Source organism: Nycticebus coucang, chromosome 10 (genome assembly GCF_027406575.1).
Source record: "Nycticebus coucang isolate mNycCou1 chromosome 10, mNycCou1.pri, whole genome shotgun sequence".
In the NCBI taxonomy this organism is placed as follows: Eukaryota; Metazoa; Chordata; class Mammalia; order Primates; family Lorisidae; genus Nycticebus; species Nycticebus coucang.
The window spans coordinates 121993429-122011048 of NC_069789.1; the positions used below are offsets into that span (position 1 = coordinate 121993429).

General features: G+C 51.9%; 1 protein-coding gene across 1 annotated transcript; it reads left to right on the forward strand.

Moving 5' to 3' along the window:
- The first annotated feature begins 1956 nt into the window (after positions 1-1956).
- Positions 1957-5060, forward strand: RABAC1 (Rab acceptor 1). The gene is made up of 5 exons (XM_053604884.1): positions 1957-2115; positions 2402-2614; positions 2872-2969; positions 4634-4735; positions 4810-5060. The coding sequence occupies exons 1-5, from the start codon at positions 2060-2062 to the stop codon at positions 4896-4898; spliced, it is 558 nt and encodes a 185-aa protein (XP_053460859.1). The 5' UTR covers positions 1957-2059; the 3' UTR covers positions 4899-5060.
- The last annotated feature ends 12560 nt before the right edge of the window (positions 5061-17620 follow it).

Here is a 17620-nt window from a genome sequence, read left to right on the forward strand (position 1 = left end):
GAGATCACACAGCGAGGACTTTGACCCAGCTTTCTGGTTATCTGTGCTAAGGTAGCTCCACTTCCTCTTGGAAACTAGGAGGCAGGAAGGAGTCCTTAACCAGGGTCTATCTCCCACAATCTGCCTAGGTACTCATTCGTGTCTTGCTACCCCCCTAATTATAGGCCTCCTCTCTCAGGGACCCCATCTTCTACCATCTCTCCCGTATGTCTGCCTTAGGGCCCCTTTCTCATGGCCCTGTTTCAAAGCCTCCTCTTTCACAGTGCAAATGTAGAGGCCCCATCTCCTGAAAATCCCTCACTCAAAGTTCCCCCCACCATGCTGCTCAGAGGGCCCCTCCCCACAATGTCCTTGCCTCTGGACCCCACTGTCCTTCTCCTCTGAAGCCCTCTCTCTGGCCATGTCCCATACTATGCAACACCTCTAGGCCTTTTACTGTGTACATCCTTTGCTCAGAACAAGGACTGGTGGGTTATGAGATGAAATTGCTTCCATTCAGCCCCTATAAGGAAACCCAACAAGCTTGGAAAACCAGATTTTCCAAGGTTAGGCCACTGAGGAAATTGTTTAAAGACAGAACCATGGCTGTGGGAACCAGGGAAAAGAAAGACACCTCAGGGCAGCGTCTGTGACTCAATGGAGTAGGGCGCTGGCCCCATATGTCGGAGGTGGCAGGTTCAAACCCAGCCCCAGCCAAAAACTGCAAAAAGAAAAGAAAGAAAGACACCTCAGACATTGGTCACTCCTTGGGACATCCCAGGGGCCAGCAGCCCATGACATTACTGTTAGATTTAAGGAGGTTGAACTCTAGAAATTACAATCATAACATTCCTCACTTAATGTAGCAGTAATAAGGACTATCTTTTTTTGTTGTTGTTGCAGTTTTTGGCCAGGGTTGGGTTTGAACCCGCCACCTCTGGTATATGGGACCAACACCCTACTCCTTGAGCCACAGGTGCCACCCTATCATTTATTATTATAAAATATCAAAACTCTTTCAAGCACTTTACATGGAGCATCTAACTTAATCATCAGAACCTTGAGTCTGGTACCTATTAGAATCCCCACAGCCCAGATGAGGACATTGAAGTTCTGGGAGGTGACTGGGTCAAAGCCGCATAGTCTGGATTTTCTCATGAGTCTGACTCCAGCAATTTTAGATATAACAACTTCTTTAAAAATTCTCAAACCTTGGGCAGTGCCTGTGGCTCAAAGGGGTAGGGCGCCAGCCCCATATGCCAGAGGTGGTGGGTTCAAGCCTAGACCTGGCCAAAAAAAAAAAAATTCTCAAACCTCTTCTTTCCCAACTTCTCTCTCTTTTATACAAAGGTGTGTGTGTGAGGGGCGTGTCTCTTCTTCATCCTTCATCCTTGGGTTTCCAAGGGTGGAGGGGGAGGCCTTTGCTCCCAACGTCAGATACCCCCTCTAGCAACCATGGTCCCCTCACTAGCCTCTGCCTCTTGAGGAAGGAATCAATTCCCGCAAATTTTCTATAATCTTTACTCAAAATGTGATCCATGGACCATCAATATCAACGTCACTTGGGAACTTAGAAATGCAAATGAGGGCTTCACCCATTGCTGAATCAGAATATCTGGGGGTGAGGCCGGGAAATCAGTGTTTTATCAAGCCTTCCAGGGGGGTTTTATGCCCTCTAGGGTCAAGATAGTTCTGCACGGCCTCGTTATATCCTCATGGGGAGAGTACACAACGGCCCCTTCCATCATCAGAGGTCTAATAACACCCTCAAGCTTGACAGCCCACGCCCTTGCACCTGAAACTACAACTCCCACAGTGCTCAGAGACGCTCTTCGTCGCTTCCTAGGACTACATCTCCCAAGATGTCTTGCAAGCCAGACCACATCATGGCGCCCACCTTCCCGGCACAGGACTACAACTCCCACAGTGCCCGGCGGCAGACAGACAGTCCCAGCGGCTCCCGGGCGGCGCCACGTCCGCTCCGCTGGGTGAGGGAGGGTGAGGGAGGGCTCGGGCGCGGCCCGCAGGGTCTGAGGGGCCGCGGGCTCTTCACAGCCGTTCTGCCCTTCACAACCCGGAGATGGCGGCCCAGAAGGACCAGCAGAAGGATGCCGAGGCGGAAGGACTGAGTGCCACGTGAGCAAACCCCACTCTAGCCCCCTGCCCCGAGTCCCGACCACCTCCTCCCTCCAGCACCAGGAGTCCCGGCTCTCAAACACAGGAATCTAGGCCCACGGTCTCTTCTTCTGAGACCCTGGCGTCTGGGCCCCCACCCCCTCTTTCTGGGATGCAGGAGTTTTGACCTCCTCCCGGGACTCCGGAATCCGGCTTTCCACACCACCACCCGCATCCCTCTTCTTGCGAGGGGGGTCTCGGCCTCCATCCCGGTCTGCTCTGACCTGGTCCCGTCCCCACCCCCCAGGACCCTGCTGCCGAAGCTGATTCCATCCGGTGCAGGCCGGGAATGGCTGGAGCGGCGCCGCGCGACCATCCGCCCCTGGGGCACCTTCGTGGACCAGCAACGCTTCTCGCGGCCCCGCAACCTGGGTGAGCTGTGCCAGCGCCTCGTACGCAACGTGGAGTACTACCAGAGCAACTATGTGTTTGTGTTTCTGGGCCTCATCCTGTACTGCGTGTGAGTACCTCTCCCGCCCTGCACTCCTCTCCTCCAGCAGGCCCTGCCCATGGGTGGGTTATTACTGCCTGACCTTGTACCAAAGGGCCAGGTATCCCCTGCCAATGCATCAGCCTGACCTGGATGCAGCGTGACCATATGTCACCTGGCCCTTCCTGGTCTCCAGGATGTGGCCTGCCACCGCTGGTGTAGAAGGCCCAGGCCCCTGGCTGGCCCAGCCCCAGCTGCCTGACCATTACCTCCCTGCACTTCTCCAGGGTGACATCCCCCATGTTGCTGGTGGCTCTGGCCGTCTTCTTTGGCGCCTGTTACATTCTCTATCTTCGCACGTTGCAGTCCAGGCTTGTGCTCTTTGGTGAGTAATCTCCTGGCCAGATAAATCCCTGACCCCTGAAATCCTGGTCTTTTGGAATGAAAACCTCAGACACCACACCCAAAGGGTTTGAACATTAGTCTGCCCAAGCCTAGAGGTATGCTAGATTCCCCAAACCTGCCCCCCCCCACTTTTTTTTTGAGACAGAGTTTTGTTTTGTCACCCTCAGTAGAGTGCTGTGGCATCTTAAGTCACAGCAACCTCAAACTCTTGGGCTCAGGCAATCCCCTTATCTCAGCCTCTTGAATAGCTGGAACTACAGGCTCCTGCTCTGGCTTCGACTGCTCACGAACTCCTGAGCTCAAGGGATCCACCAGTCTTAGCCTCCCAAAGTGCTAGGATTACAGGTGTGAGCAACTGAGCCTGGCCACAAACCTGATCCTTTAAAATCTCAGACACCCCGATGCTCCCATCCAGTTCCCCAAATTGCTATCCCCCAAATCCAGAATAAGATAACGCAGGACCCACCCTCCACTTGGCTGGTTGAATTTGCTCCTCTCCAAACACTTGTCTCCTTCCATTCCCTCCTCCCTAACCTCTCAGAGGGGAGCATCAGCTGCAAGTACTCACATTAGGCACCAAGTGGCGACCTTCCACTGGCCTTCTAGATCTGTCTCCTCCCTTGTCCTGCTTCTTGGGATGGGACCAGAAGGATCTGGGCACTTGTCAGGGAAGCTGAGGACTGTGGCTCATGTGTTTCCAGACTGGTACCAAACACTGCTGGAAAGACAGGATGGGGCGGCGCCTGTGGCTCAGTGAGTAGGGCGCCAACCCCATATACCGAGGGTGGCGAGTTCAAACCCAGTCCCAGCCAAACTGCAACAAAAAATAGCTGGGTGTTATGGCAGGCGCCTGTAGTCCCAGCTACCCAGGAGGCTGAGGCAAGGGAATCGCCTAAGCCCAGGAGTTGGAGGTTGCTGTGAGCTGTGAGCTGTGACGCCACAGCACGACACTCTACCAAGGGCATAGAGTGAGACTCTGTCTCTTAAAAAAAAGAAAGACAGGATGACAGGGGAAGTTCCCCCAGGGGATAGTCAAGGTTTGGAGTGGGGTCAGGAAATTGGGATCAGACCTTCTGGTAGACCTTTAGGCAAGGGTCTTCAGGGTCCTGCAAGTTAAGTACACACAAAATTGGGCTGGTGTGGAGAGGTATAGAGAGAGCCCTAGCTATACTTGGCCTTAGCTGACTGCTCTCCCTGGAGCATGCAGACCTGAGCTTCCAGTCTTCTGTGAGAAGCCAGAAGTCTGTGTTTTTTTATGTGTTTATCAGCCACAAATCAAATTCTTGTGAAAAATCTCAACATATCTGCAGGTCAGACTGCGGATCTTTGGGCTACCACTTTGAGACCCTTGGTTTACTATGTGAGTGCTAAAGCAGGGGAGCTTTTACCTGGGGAAATGGGTGGCCAGACGTTTCTAGGGCAGAGGGCAGGGGGCTGCAGAAGGTGAGGAGGATGAGGAAGATGTGCTGTATTCTGGGGAACAGCAGGAACATCACGGGCAAGGACTCAGAGGGCCTTGACATGAGGAGTTTGGATTAGATTATGAGTATCCCTGAGTGACAAAGATTTTTGGGGGGCTCAGAGGTTACTCTGGGAGAGGGCACAGAGAGCTGGAACAGCTGCCCCAATGTCATCTGCCTTCAGGCCGAGAGGTGAGCCCAGCTCATCAGTACGCTCTGGCCGGAGGCATCTCCTTCCCCTTCTTCTGGCTGGCTGGTGCAGGCTCAGCTGTCTTTTGGGTGCTGGGTGAGTACAGGGTCTGGGGGATGGGGGTGTGGGCCATGAGAGGGCATGGCCCTGAACTGTCCATTTTCCTGCAGGAGCCACCCTGGTGGTCATTGGCTCCCACGCTGCCTTTCACCAGATCGAGGCTGTAGATGGGGAGGAACTGCAGATGGAACCCGTGTGAGGTGTTCCTAAGAACCTGCCGGCTTCCTGGGCCAGCTGCCCCAGCCCGGGCCTCCCCTGTCCTGCATGGCTGTGCTGCTCGGGCCCAAGGCATCTGTCCCATCACAAGCCCAGGGAGTGATTCCACCTTTGGAAATAAAGCTGTTAGAGTTCTCATCCAGCACATACTCCCCCAGTGTCTTCTGTGGGTCTCTGAGTGGACCTGGGAATGCTGCAGAGACAAGACAGGGGCCCAGGGCGTGGGAAAGATCATAGCAGGGAAGACAGGTAAAACATCACAGGATGTCAAGTGGTGACAAAGTGGGAAGGAGGAGAAAAGAGTTGAGAAGGGACAGTGTGTCAGGGGTCCCCAAGACCGCCTTTAGTTTTGATGATTTTTTAGGGCTCAGGACTCAGTAGACAGCTGTACTCACAGCTGTGATTTATTATCATGAAAGGATGCAAACAAGGTCAGCAAAAGGAAAAAGTGCCTGGAGTGAACTGAAGTGGAAACCAGGCCCAAGCCTCCCAGAGTCCACCCAGCAGTCAGCCAGGATGTGCCTGATTCCTCTAGCAGTGATGGTGACAATGCATGTGAACTGTCAACCAGGGAAGCTCCTCAGTCTCAGTGCCCAGGGTTTTATTGGGGTAGCTCCCTAGGCACTTTCTGTCTGGCATGTACCAAAATCCCAGACTCTTGGAAGGAAAGCAGGTGCTGGCATAAAGAATATTGCTGGCACAGTCAAGGCCCAGCAAGCCACTCTTACTGGGTAAGACAACTCCCCACACACACATTCCAAATTCCCAGTCTTTAGGCAGGGGCCAACTGTGCACGCAGGCAGGAAGGACAGCAATCTCGGACCTGCTATGTTAATTCTTTTCTGCACAGGGAAATTCCTGGAGTAAGTTGCAGGTTAAAGAGGCTGGCCAAGTTGGGTGAGGTGGCTCATGCCTGTAATCCCAGCATTCTGGGAGGCTGAGACAGGTGGATCCCTTGCGCTCAGAAGTTTGAGACCAGTGAGACCTCAGTGACACCTTGTCTCTACTAAAAATAGAAAAACTAATTGGGCGTTATGCTGGGTGCCTGTAGTCCCAGCTGCTAGGGAGGCTGGGGCAAGAGAATTGCTTAAACCGAGGAGTATGAGGTTGCTGTGAGTTATAATGCCAGGGCACTCTACCAAGGGCAACAAAGTGAAACTCTGTCTCAAAAAAATTAAAGAGCTAACCAGAGACATCCTCCCTGAGGTGACACTGAGTGAAATCAAGGAGTAGCCTGGGATCTTTTGGAGGAGAATGCTCTAAGCAGAGGAAGCTGTAGGTGTGAAGGCTCAGAGATGGGAGTGTGCAGGAGGCTTGAGGGCATCCAGGAGGCCAGTATGGCTGGAACAGATGAACAAGGGGAAGCAGTGGGAGATGAGAGAAACTGTGGGGCATGGCAAGGGCTTTGAAAGACACTCAGTTTGCTTTGTATCGTGTGAAGACTGCCATATGGAAATGCTGACAAGAGGGAAGCAGTAAGCAGACAGTACAAAGTAAGGTGGCTGAGAGGACCGGAGCTACTTTAGATGGGACTTGGCTGGAGTGGGGGAAGCTCTGTGAGGAGGCAGTATTACTGTGAGCCTAAGGGACAGCTCTACAAGAAGAGTCACGAGTGGAGTCTCCTAAGCAGAGGGACAGCAAGTGCCAAGGCCTGAAGATGTGTCCCCTGAGCCTCTCCAACCTCTTGTCTCATCACCAAGACTCAGCCACTCCGCTGTGATTCAGCAAGTGTTTATTCAGAGCCTGCGCTGTTCTGGGACTCTGCAGTCAGGTATGGTGGCCATCAGCCATGTGTGACTCCCAAGCACTTGAGACACAGCTGTTCCTAACTGAGACATGCTGTGAGTGTGGAATAGGCACCAGATTTTGAATACTTAGTATGAAAAGAGGGTAAAATATCTCAATAATTTTGTATATTGAGCTGGGCATAGTGTTGTGTACCTGTTGTCCCAGCTATTTGGGAGGCTGGAGTGGGTAGATTGCTTGAGGCTGGGAGTTTGAGGTTGCAGTGAGCTATGATTGCACTTGTGAATAGCCACTACACTCCAGCCTGGGCAATGCAGCAAGACTCTGTCTCTAAAAAAAGCAATAAAAAAAAAAATGTTTTGGGGCCCGGCACAGTGGTTCAGGCACTAGGGAGGCTAAGGCGGGTGGATTGCCTGAGCTCACAGGTTCGAGACCATTCTGAGCCAGAGTGAGACCTCATCTGTAAAAATAGCAGTGCATTGTGGCAGGCACCTGTTGTCCCAGCTACTTGGGAGTCTGAGGCAAGAAAATCACTTGAGCCCAAGAGTTTGAGGTTGCTGTGAGCTATGACGCTTCAGCACTCTGCTGAGGGTGACCAAGTACGATTCTGTCTCAAAAAAAAATTATGTTTTGTGGGCCAGGTGTGGTGGCTCACACCTATAATCCCAGCACTCTGAAGAGATGAGGTGACTGGATTGCTTGAGCTCAGGAGTTTGAGACCAGTCTGAGCAAGAGCCTTATCTCTACTAAAAATAGAAAAACTAGCCAGGCGTTATGGTGGGCACCTGTACCAACTACTTGGGAGGCTGAAGTAAGAGGATTGCTCAGGCCCAATAGTTTGTGGTTGCAGTGAGCTATGACACCATGTCCTTCTACCCAGGGTGACAGAGTGAGAATCTTTCTGAAGAAAAAAAAAGTTTTATATTGATTATGTCTGTTGGAAGGATAATTTGGGGACATATGGGTTAAATTATTATTAATTTCACCTTTTTTTAACTTTAAAAAATGTGATTAAGTAGCAAATGGAAAGTTCCATGTATGGCTTGTATTCTGCTGCTGTCTGACACACAGGCTTAGATGCTGAGCAAACGGCAGGGCCACAAACAGATAAGGCCTGGCTCTCTCTGAGCTCACGTTAAGTGGGCACACCACACACAAACAAAACAGCTGGCAAACAGGAAACTCCGAGAAGGCTGAATACTCTGAAGCCCGTCAGATGGGACCGGGTAAGATGGGAGTGAGGGGCGGGGCCTTCCTGGGGACTGAGGGGGCAGCTTGCTCCTTGGAGGTCTGGGGGAACAATGCTTGCCAGAGGGAGCAGTGAGTGCCAAGGCCCTGAGGTCAGATATGTTCAATGATGGGGCAGTGCCCGTAGTCAGGATGAATAGGGTGAAGGATTTGGGGGAACCACTTTGGGAGATGATGTTGGGGAAGATGCTGGGGGCTGGATCATGCTAGACCTGCAGGCCATGGTAAGGTCTATGGATTGTGGCTTAAAATGGAAAACCATGCAAGGGTTTTGATAGGGAAAGGACAGGATTGGGTTAAATGTTAGAAATATCCCCCTAAGAGGCGGCGCCTGTGGCTCAGTGAGTAAGGCGCCGGCCCCATATACCGAGGGTGGTGGGTTCAAACCCAGCCCCGGCCAAACTGCAACAAAAAAATGGCTGGGTGTTGTGACGGGCGCCTGTAGTCCCAGCTGCTCCAGAGGCTGAGGTAAGAGAATCGCCTAAGCCCAGGAGTTGGAGGTTGCTGTGAGCTGTGGTGCCATAGCACTCTACCAAGGGTGATAAAGTGACACTCTGTCTCTACAAAAAAAATGAAGAAGAAAGAAATGTTCCCCTAGGGTCGTATGAGATTGAAGAAAGTGAGATCAGAGAGGATGATCCAAGCTGGGGAAGATGAAGCAGGGACTTAGGGTATAAAGGAGGGACAGGGATGACAGATTTGAGAGGAGGATGAACAGAGCTTGGTGGCTGTCCTGAATGAGATCTGAGTGGGAGGGGGCAGGATGACCCCCAGGCTTCCAGCAAGATGGGAAGATTAGGGGGCCTGGTGTTGGGTACACATGGGTCCCAGTCATGGGGAGCACACCTCCAGAAGCTGCCACCAGAGGGCAGACAAGCGCTTTCTCCTACTCTCCAGGGAGGGAGCCAGAGGTGAATCAGAGGTGAATTTACCCTGGGAGAACAGGCAGGAAGGTGCGTTCCTAAGGCCAGGAGTCAGGTCACCTTTGTCCACTTAGTGGCTAGGGTCCCAATTCCAATTTCAGGGTAGTAGAGGGTGTTTTGCTTGTCGATCCCAATGCCAGTGTTCCTAGGGGAGACTGAGTGGCTGTGCCCACGTAGGTAAGTGGACATCATGTCCAGCTTACACCACTGGGCTGGGAGCAAATTTGGTCAGGCTGCCTTGCATGGAGGTGACTGAGGCCAAGGGCTCAAGAGCCCAGTTCTCAGATCGCTGAGACAGGCTGGGACCCAGGGGGAGACTGAAACTAAGGGAAGAGCCTTATGCTGTGGGTGACTGACTACAAGTCCCTAATTTTGTTGTTGAGTTATTGAGATGCTCAGACAAGAAGCTTCCACTGCCAGTGGTTGAGACAAAAGGCCCATGTCCCTGTCCATCTCCCCCAAATGACCTTAGGATTAAGGTTCAATTTGGGGTAACAGAAACTGGAGGCCTTGGTAGGGTGGAATGACAGATTAGGGATCTGATTTCCTGTTTGAGATGATAGCCTGAGGTCTGGTTTCTCATTTGGGGTAATAGAATTTGAGGTGACAAAGACTAGTGGGTCTGACAACAGAGCTGGGATTCCTGATGCCTGGGTGTCTAGATGACAAATTTGGATTGATGACACTCAGAGACCAGGGCCCTAGTTTGGGATGACAAGGCAGGGTGTGCTCTTGGCTAGAGGTGACCCAGAGGGTCTGGTTGACACCTTGTAGGAAAAGAGATGGGCACTATTGTCCAGTTTGGAGCAGCAGAGACTGTAGGTCTGGAGATCCAGTTGCCCAGGGGTCCTGATGCAAAATATGTGACAACAGAGACTGGGTGGGAAGTGGTCTGATTGCTTAGTGTGATGTGCTAGCTACCGAAGGCAATATGATTTTTTTTTTGTAGAGACAGAGTTTCACTTTATGGCCCTCGGTAGAGTGCCATATCATCATACAGCTCACAGCAACCTCCAACTCCTGGGCTTAAGCAATTCTCTTGCCTCAGCCCCCCGAGTAGCTGGGACTACAGGCGCCCGCCACAACGCCTGGCTATTTTTTTGGTTGTAGTTCAGCCGGGGCGGGTTTGAACCTGCCACCCTTGGTATACAGGGCCGGCGCCTTACCGACTGAGCCACAGGCACCGCCCTAGGCAATATGATTTTTACTTTGGGGAATGTCTGCTTACCTAGTTTGGGATTAAAATTATAATGGGTCTACTTCTCAACTTTTAAATGACAAATTAGAGATTTGTCTGGTTGGGAGTGATAGGAATCAGTCATTTCAGGCATCAAGAGACTGGGATTCATGTCTAGGTGGGGGTGACAGACTAGGCTCCAATCATCTAATTTCAGGTGACCTCCTTGGGGATTTAGGATTGGGATCCAGCCTCTTTTGAGGTGAAGGCTAGATTGAGACACCAAAATTTTAGGTTTGGGTGCCAAACTGAGGGTTTGATAACTAGTTTGGAGCAACAGAAATTGGGGATCTAGGCCAATTCCAATGCCAAGGCGCAGTGGCTCACACTTGTAATACTAGCATTTTGGAAAGCCGAGGCAGATGGATTGCTTGAGCTCAGGAGTTTGAGACCAGACTAAGCAAGAGCAAGACCTTGTCTACTAAAAATAGAAAAACTAGCTAGGCATTGTGGCAGGCGCTTGTAGTCCCTGCTACTCGGGATGCTGAGGCAAGAGGATTGCTTGAGCCTAAGAATTTGAGGTTGCTATGAGATATGATGCCACAGCACACTACCCAGGGTGATGGAGTGAGACTCTGTCTAAAAAATAAATAAATAAATTTTAAAACAGAAAAGGCTCAGCTCCTGTGGCTCAGCAGTTAGGGCGCCGGCCACATATACTGAGGCTGGTGGGTTTGAACCCTGCCCAGGCCTGCTAAACAACAATGACAACTGCACCACCAACAAAAAATAATAGCCGGACGTTGTAGGGGTATCTACTTGGGAGGCTGAGGCAAGAGAATTGCTTAAGCCCAAGACTTTGAGGTTGCTACGAGCTGTTATAGAGACCAAGAGACTGGTCATCTAGTTTGGGGTGATTATATTAGGGTTCAAGGCTTTGGTTTTGGGTGAAAGGCATGGGTTGACCAGTTGGCTGATTTGAGGCTGCAGACACTGCAGGTCTGATTGCCTAGTTGGGGTAACAGAATAACTTGGATCTGATGATTGGATAGTCTGGAGTACCAGAGACAGACTGGAGGTTCTGTTTTCTAACTTTGTGGGACAATTTGGGTCCAGTTGCATATCTTGATGTGCCAGACATGATTCAGCATTGTCATGTTTGGGGTGACAGAAACTGTAGGTCTCGTCTAGTTGGGAGTGATGGCAACCATTGGTCTAGTTTTCTAGTTTGGGGTAACAATGACTAGGGTCCTTTTGTCCTGTTTAGGCTGATAGCAATTGGGGTTTATTGTTCATTTGTTGGAGGCAGAGCCTAGAATCAGGTGTCTAGTTTGGGATGATGAGGCCAAATGTCAGGGGTCCTGCTTTGGGGTAACATTAATGGAAGACACAGTTTCTTAGGGGACGGCGCCTGTGGCTCAGTGAGTAGGGCGCCGGCCCCATATGCCAAGGGTGGCGGGTTCAAACCCAGCCCCAGCCAAACTGCGACACAGTTTCTTGGTTCCTGAGGACAGAGACTGACTAGCTTGGTAGACAGAGACTGGGGGTACAGCTGTGCAGTTGGAGATGGCGGGGCTGAGGATTGCCTTTTTTAGTTTATGGTGGTAGGAAACATTATTCCAGTCCCCTAGTTTAGGGCACAGAGCCCAAAGTCCTGGCACCTTCTAAATATGGCTGAGTCTGAAAGTGCTGGTGCCTGAGTGTTTGCAGGGCAACTGAGTCAGGATTTCCTGCACCCAGGTGTGGCATCCCTGAGTAAGTGTGGTCAGGGCTATGGAGGCTCATATAAAGGTCACTGAAGCTGGGAGTCTGGGCATTTGGTCAGGCTGTTGGTCAGAACCCCAGGGCTCAGGGTCCACTGGAAGGTGCCTGATTGGGTGTGATTCAGTGAGTATGTTGTGAAGGGCGATGCTTTCCAGGCTGGTGCCACTGCAACCCAACAGGGGCAGCAATGGAGACTAGGGTAGAGATGCCAAATTTGGGGCCCTAACGCGTCGCTAGGGATCACTGAGGCTCTGACACAATTACCCATGGGGGTTTCTGGTCCTGGTCTCTTGGCCACAGAGGATTCTGTAGATTCAAAGCGTAGTTCAGGGGCAAATAGCTGCAGAGGTTGAGAGACATGTTTTGTGTGTGACTTAAAATGGAAACCCAGATCCTTACTTTTTTTTGTTTTTTTGAGACAGAGTCTCATTATGTCCCCCTTAGTAGAGTGCTATGGCGTCACAGCTCACAGCAACCTCAAACTCTTGGGCACAAGCGATTCTCTTGCCTCAGCCTCCCAAGTAGCTGGGACTACAGGCGCCCACCACAATGCCCAGCTATTTTTCGGGTGTAGTTGTCATTGTTGTTTGGCAGGCCCAGGCCAGGTTTGAACCCACCAGCTCCAGTGTATGTGGCTGGTGCCCTCACCTCTGAGGTATAGGTGCTGAGCCCCAGATTCTTAGTTTGAAGAGATGGATGCTGGGGGTTAAGATACTTAATTTAGGGAGTGACTGGACTCCATCCTGCTACTTCTGAGTGTCTCTGAGCCCATGTTCTTGGCCTGGGACATCTAACTCTGGGCTCAGACTTCTGCAGGACTGCAAACTTACCACTGAGGCCAGGCTTAGGGCTGCTGGTGCTCACAGTAGTTAAGACTGTTGAGGATCTAAATGTCTAGACTAGAAGTGACTTCCTGTGGTGTTTCACCTGCCAAGTTTGAGGCAAGTGAGTCTGAAGACTGAGATGTCAGTCAAGTTTAGGGCAACATGTTTTGGGGTTTAATGGTCACCAAGTTTAGCAGCCCACATGTTGATATTAGGGCCTATTGATTATTTTAGGGCTGACTGAAGCTCGAGGTCCACTTGCTTAGTTTGGGGTCCCTGAGCCTGGGCTCAAGAGCATCTGAGACTGGAAGGCTAAATGTCACATCTGTGAGTGACTAGCTGTGGAGTTCAAATGTCTATTTTAAATAGAGTGAGGTGACTGTTCCCTGTGGTTTTACTGCCTGTGGGAACTTCAAGGGTAATTGCATGAGCCTGCATTCTAATTTGGGGATAGACTAAGGCTGGGGCCCCAAGGTGACTTATGGTGTCCATGAAGGGTGCTGAGGCTAGGTTCCTGGAGCCCTATTTTGGGGGTGATTGAATTTGAAGCTCTAGTTTGTAGATAACTAAGGAAAACTACTGTGCCCAGGTGTTGAGGTTGGGATGACCAATGTGTAGTCCAAACGCCAGTTTAGGGTAGTAGGGCCCAGATGTTCCTTGGTGGGTCAGGCGCCAAGCTGGGTTGACTATGTCATCAAGTATCTCCTGGAAGATGGTGGTTCTTATGTAGAAGGAGCCTAGTTCGGGGGAAGGCGCTTGAGAAGGGGTGATCATAGCATAGTTTAAGAGTTACTGATTATGATTTCCTAATACTTCTGTATAATTTGGGGTTTTCTGAGCCTCAAGACCTGGTTGCTAAGGTTTGAGGTGACTGTTGCTGGGGATCCTTATACCTAGTTTAGGGGCGATGGAGTTTGGAGAGTTGTTGCTTAATGAGGAAGTGTTGAGTCCAATCACCCAGATGCCCTGTTTGGGGAAAATGACATAGAGACTCAGGGGAATGCCCAGATTGGGGGGGTGGCTTTATTTGGGGATCTTGAAACTTGTGGCCCATATCCTGAGTTTAAGGTTTACCAACTGGGAGGCCTATTGCTTACTTTACTTCAGGGGTGCTGAAACTGGGCTCCCCTCGGCCTTCATCTAAGGTGTCTGTGTCAGGGGTCAGTCGCCTCATTTCCAGGGTTATTGAGACGGCGGTGGGATGCAGTTGGAGGTCACTTTGGGGAGGTCCTAAGCTTGTTTTAGTGTTGATGATGGCTGTGAATCCCATATATGCCTTGGGGCTGAATGAGCCTTAGGACCTAGTTAATAAATTTGGGGGTGACTATGGATCCCTGGTGTCATGATGGTGAGTGGCTGGGCTAGTTCTCTGCATTTCTGAATCTGTGTTCTATTCTCCAAAAACCTAGTCTGGGGAAGAGAATCTAGTTTTGGGGTACCTGACTGTGAGAATCTCCATTTGCAATTTTGGGGTTCACTGACTCTAGGGATACAGAGGCTTAGTCCAGGGAGTTATATTATTAGTTTCCTGTGGCTGCCATAGAAACAATTCTGGCAGCTTAAAACAGTGGAAATGTATTCTCTTTAAGTTCTTGAGGCCACAAAGCCAAAATCCAGGTGCATGCAGGGCTACACATTCTGTGAAGGTCCCGTCCTTGCCTCTTCTACCTGCTGGTGGCTCCTAGTGTTACTGGGCTTGTGGCCGCATCACTTTTGCCTCATCTTCTTTCCTTGATGTCCCTATCTTCTCTGTGTCTCTTCCTAGGACATTTAACAATGGATTTACAGCCTATCTGGGTAATCCAAGATGATCTCATCTCAAGATCCTTCATTTGATTGCATCTGGATAGACCCTTTCTCCATAAGGTCACATTAGCAGGATCCCGAGTTAGAGTTGGCTGTGGACATATCTTTTGAGGGCCACCATTCAACCTCCTGTGAGGGTATCTGAGGCACACACCAAATTTGGGTCTCTCTGATTATTAGATTCCTGGTGTTTGGGTTAAGAAGTCTTTGAGGGTCAGTTCCAAATATCTAATGTGGGGGGTTGTGACTTGCCTACTTTGAGGGTAACAGCCTGTGGCATTCTGATGGTTAATGTAGGAGTAACTGAAGTTTGGGGACAAGAAGTGTAATTTAGAGATCACTGAGCTTCAGTACCACAAAGTCCTAAATTTAGAGATATTTGAGGTTGGAAGGCTAGATGCTAAGTTTATGGGGTAACTGACTGAGGAGTCCCTAACTCTTGATCTTAGCCAAAAGGCCAAGAAATGATAGGTGTCTGACTCTTGTGAGTAGGGGTGGGGGGACCTAGAGTGAAAGCTCCAGTGTATATTTTAAGGACAGCTGATGCTGGGATTCCAGATGCCAAATAGGGGGATTATTAAAGCTGGTTGTCCAGATGTGTAGGTTAGGGCCACTAATGAATAGATCCAGATGGAAGGTTTGGGGGTAATGGTGGAGAACTAAATAATGAGTGTCAGGGTGACTTGTTGGGAGTCGCCCTGTCACTTTTTTGGTTTTTTTTTTTTTTTTTTGAGACAGAGTCTCATTATGTCCCCCTCAGTTGAGATAGAGTGCCGTGGCTTAACAGCTCAAACTCTTGGGCTTAAGTGATTCTCTTGCCTCAGCCTCCCAAGTAGCTGGGGCTACTTGGCGCCCACCACAACACCCAGCTTTTTTTTGTTGTTGCAGTTGTTTAGCTGGCCCAGGGCCAGGTTTGAACCTGCCAGCTTGGGTGTATGTGGCTGGCACCATAACCACTGTGCTACTACGGGTGCTGAGCCATTGTTGGGAGCTCTTGATCTTTTTTTTTTTTTTGCAGTTTTTTTGGCTGGGGCTAGGTTTGAACCTACCATCTCTGACACATGGGGCCAGTGCCCTACTCCTTTGAGCCATAGGTGCTACCCGGAGCTCTTGATCTTGGTTTAGTGGAAACTTGGTCTGAGCAGCCAGATGTCTAGTTTAGGGGAGTCTTAAGCTGAGTGGGGTCAAGATCCCAATTTTGAATTCAGTCTGGGATCTAGTTGTCAAGTTTCAGGTTGCTCAGGTTAGGGGTGAGTTTCAGTCCCATTTTCTAGTTTGAGTGTGTTGGAAATGGGGGTCACATGCTGAGGTGGGTGAGAGCAGTTAGGGCCCATGTGTCTAGATCATGGGGGATGTACCTTGGGGTCCTGTTGAGGGTTCAGTGAGGAGAGATGACTGGAGGTGTGCCATTCTAGGACCCCTGATGCCTTATTTTTGGGCAACTGAGTCTGGGGGAATAAGTGCCTAGTTTAAGGGTAACTTGTGGAGTTACAGATGCATATTTTCAGCTGGCTGAGCTAAGGCTCATTTCCCTTATCCAAGTGCCTTGGGCTGGAGGACTTGTTTGGGGGTGCCTGGGGGGTACACAGTCCTCTGAGTTTCTGAGGCCATCCACACAGCTGGGGGTTATCTGGCTCCAAGTCTAGGTCTGATTCCAGGGGCCTCCCTGGAGTCCATGTGGGGGCATCTGAGGAGGATGAGGGCTCAGACGCCTGGTTTGTGGGGATCTAGACACCTCCTTTGGAGAATCTGAGACCAGGACCCAGAAGTCCTAGGGAACTGGCCAAGTCTAGGGGGACCCATCTTCACTGCTCACCCCTGAGCCCAGGCCCTTCCTGAGGGTCTTCAGGAGATGAGTGACTCGAGGTTCACACGCCTAGCATACGTGGGCCTGGCGGGGAATGAAGGGGTCCGACAGCGGGAGTGGGGGCTCTGCAGAGCGGAGCCAGCTGGGCCCCCGGGGCTGGCTGCAGCCGGGGTTCCCGCGGGAAGCGGAGCGCGGCGGGGCAGCCGGCGGCGGCAGGGCGAGCGCCGGAGTGACAGGAGAGGAAGAAAAATGGGCCGAGAAATCAGAGTGGACGCGCTGGGGGCGCGAGTCCGGGAGCAGGCGGCGGCGGCGGGAGCAGGCGGGTGCGGCGCCTCTGCCTCCAGGGACGCCGTCCGCTCGCCTTCCCGACCCCCGCCCTGGAGGCTGGGGCCGGTGATCCGACCCCTCCCCTAATTCCAACCCTGCGCCCACCTCAACGCCCTGCCGCCTTCTAGCCTCCACGCCTCCCGAATTCCAGGCCCCTTCCCTAGTTCTCCATGCCCCCCTCCCCGAGTTCCTTTTTCCTCTAAGGAGTTCTGTTTACTTTCTGCGTGTTCTAAACCCTCCCCGCGGCCTTCTTCTCCCCCTCTCCGCCCGCTTTCTGAGTCGCCCATGGTCTAAACTGCCTGGGCCACCCAGCCCCGTGCCCCTTCACGCCCCTGCCCTTTTCTAACTCTGCCCACACATTCCACCTCCCTCTTTCGCCAATCTTTTCCCTGAGGAACCCCCCCAACTCCTTTGCAAAGGTTTGAAGCGGAAATGGGGCGCGCGGCGGCGGCGGCGGGGGCGGGGCGGGGCGGGGGCGGCGGCCAATGGAGCGGGAAGCAGGACAAATGAGGCCCGGCCCGCGCGGCCGACAGGCCCCTCCATCTTCCCATTAGCGCCTAATGGCCCCCCCGCCGCCGCCTGATGAAGATTTATCGGCCCCGGAACCCCCGTCCCCTCCGCCCCCGGCCTTCCCCTCCCCTGTTGGCCGCACCCCGCCCGCCAGAGCGGACACCTGATGAAGCCGTCACCCGCGGGAGGGGCCGCGCAGCCCGACCCCTGGCCTCTCTCGAGGCGGACGAGACAGCTAGCCAGAGACCCTGAGGGAGGACAGGAAGAAAGTTTCTGGGATGCGGGGTCGGAGACCCTGAGAAGGAGTCTGAGGGAGGGTCTGACCAACAGCGTAGGGAGGCCCCCAGCTGTGAATCCGTCTTCAGTTCTGTGCAGGGACGGACCCCAATGGGAGATGGAGGCTGCTGCCCACGAGGGAAGAGTCAGGATCCTCAGGCATCTGAGGGAGGATAGCCTTGGGGGTCTCAAAGCCTAGGCCAGAGAGAGAAGTGGACTCACACCCAGACCCCCGGATCTAAGGGGAGAGGGGCCGAGGAGCTGGGGCTGAGGACCTGAATCCCTGAATCTGAGGGA

Excerpts from the sequence above, each read along its gene's own strand:
- RABAC1 (XM_053604884.1), top strand. The coding sequence starts at position 2,060 with ATGGCGGCCCAGAAGGACCAGCAGAAGGATGCCGAGGCGGAAGGACTG. Across the intron at positions 2,116-2,401 it reads GCGGAAGGACTGAGTGCCAC|GACCCTGCTGCCGAAGCTGA; the intron begins GTGAGCAAACCC and ends CCCACCCCCCAG. Across the intron at positions 4,736-4,809 it reads AGCTGTCTTTTGGGTGCTGG|GAGCCACCCTGGTGGTCATT; the intron begins GTGAGTACAGGG and ends ATTTTCCTGCAG.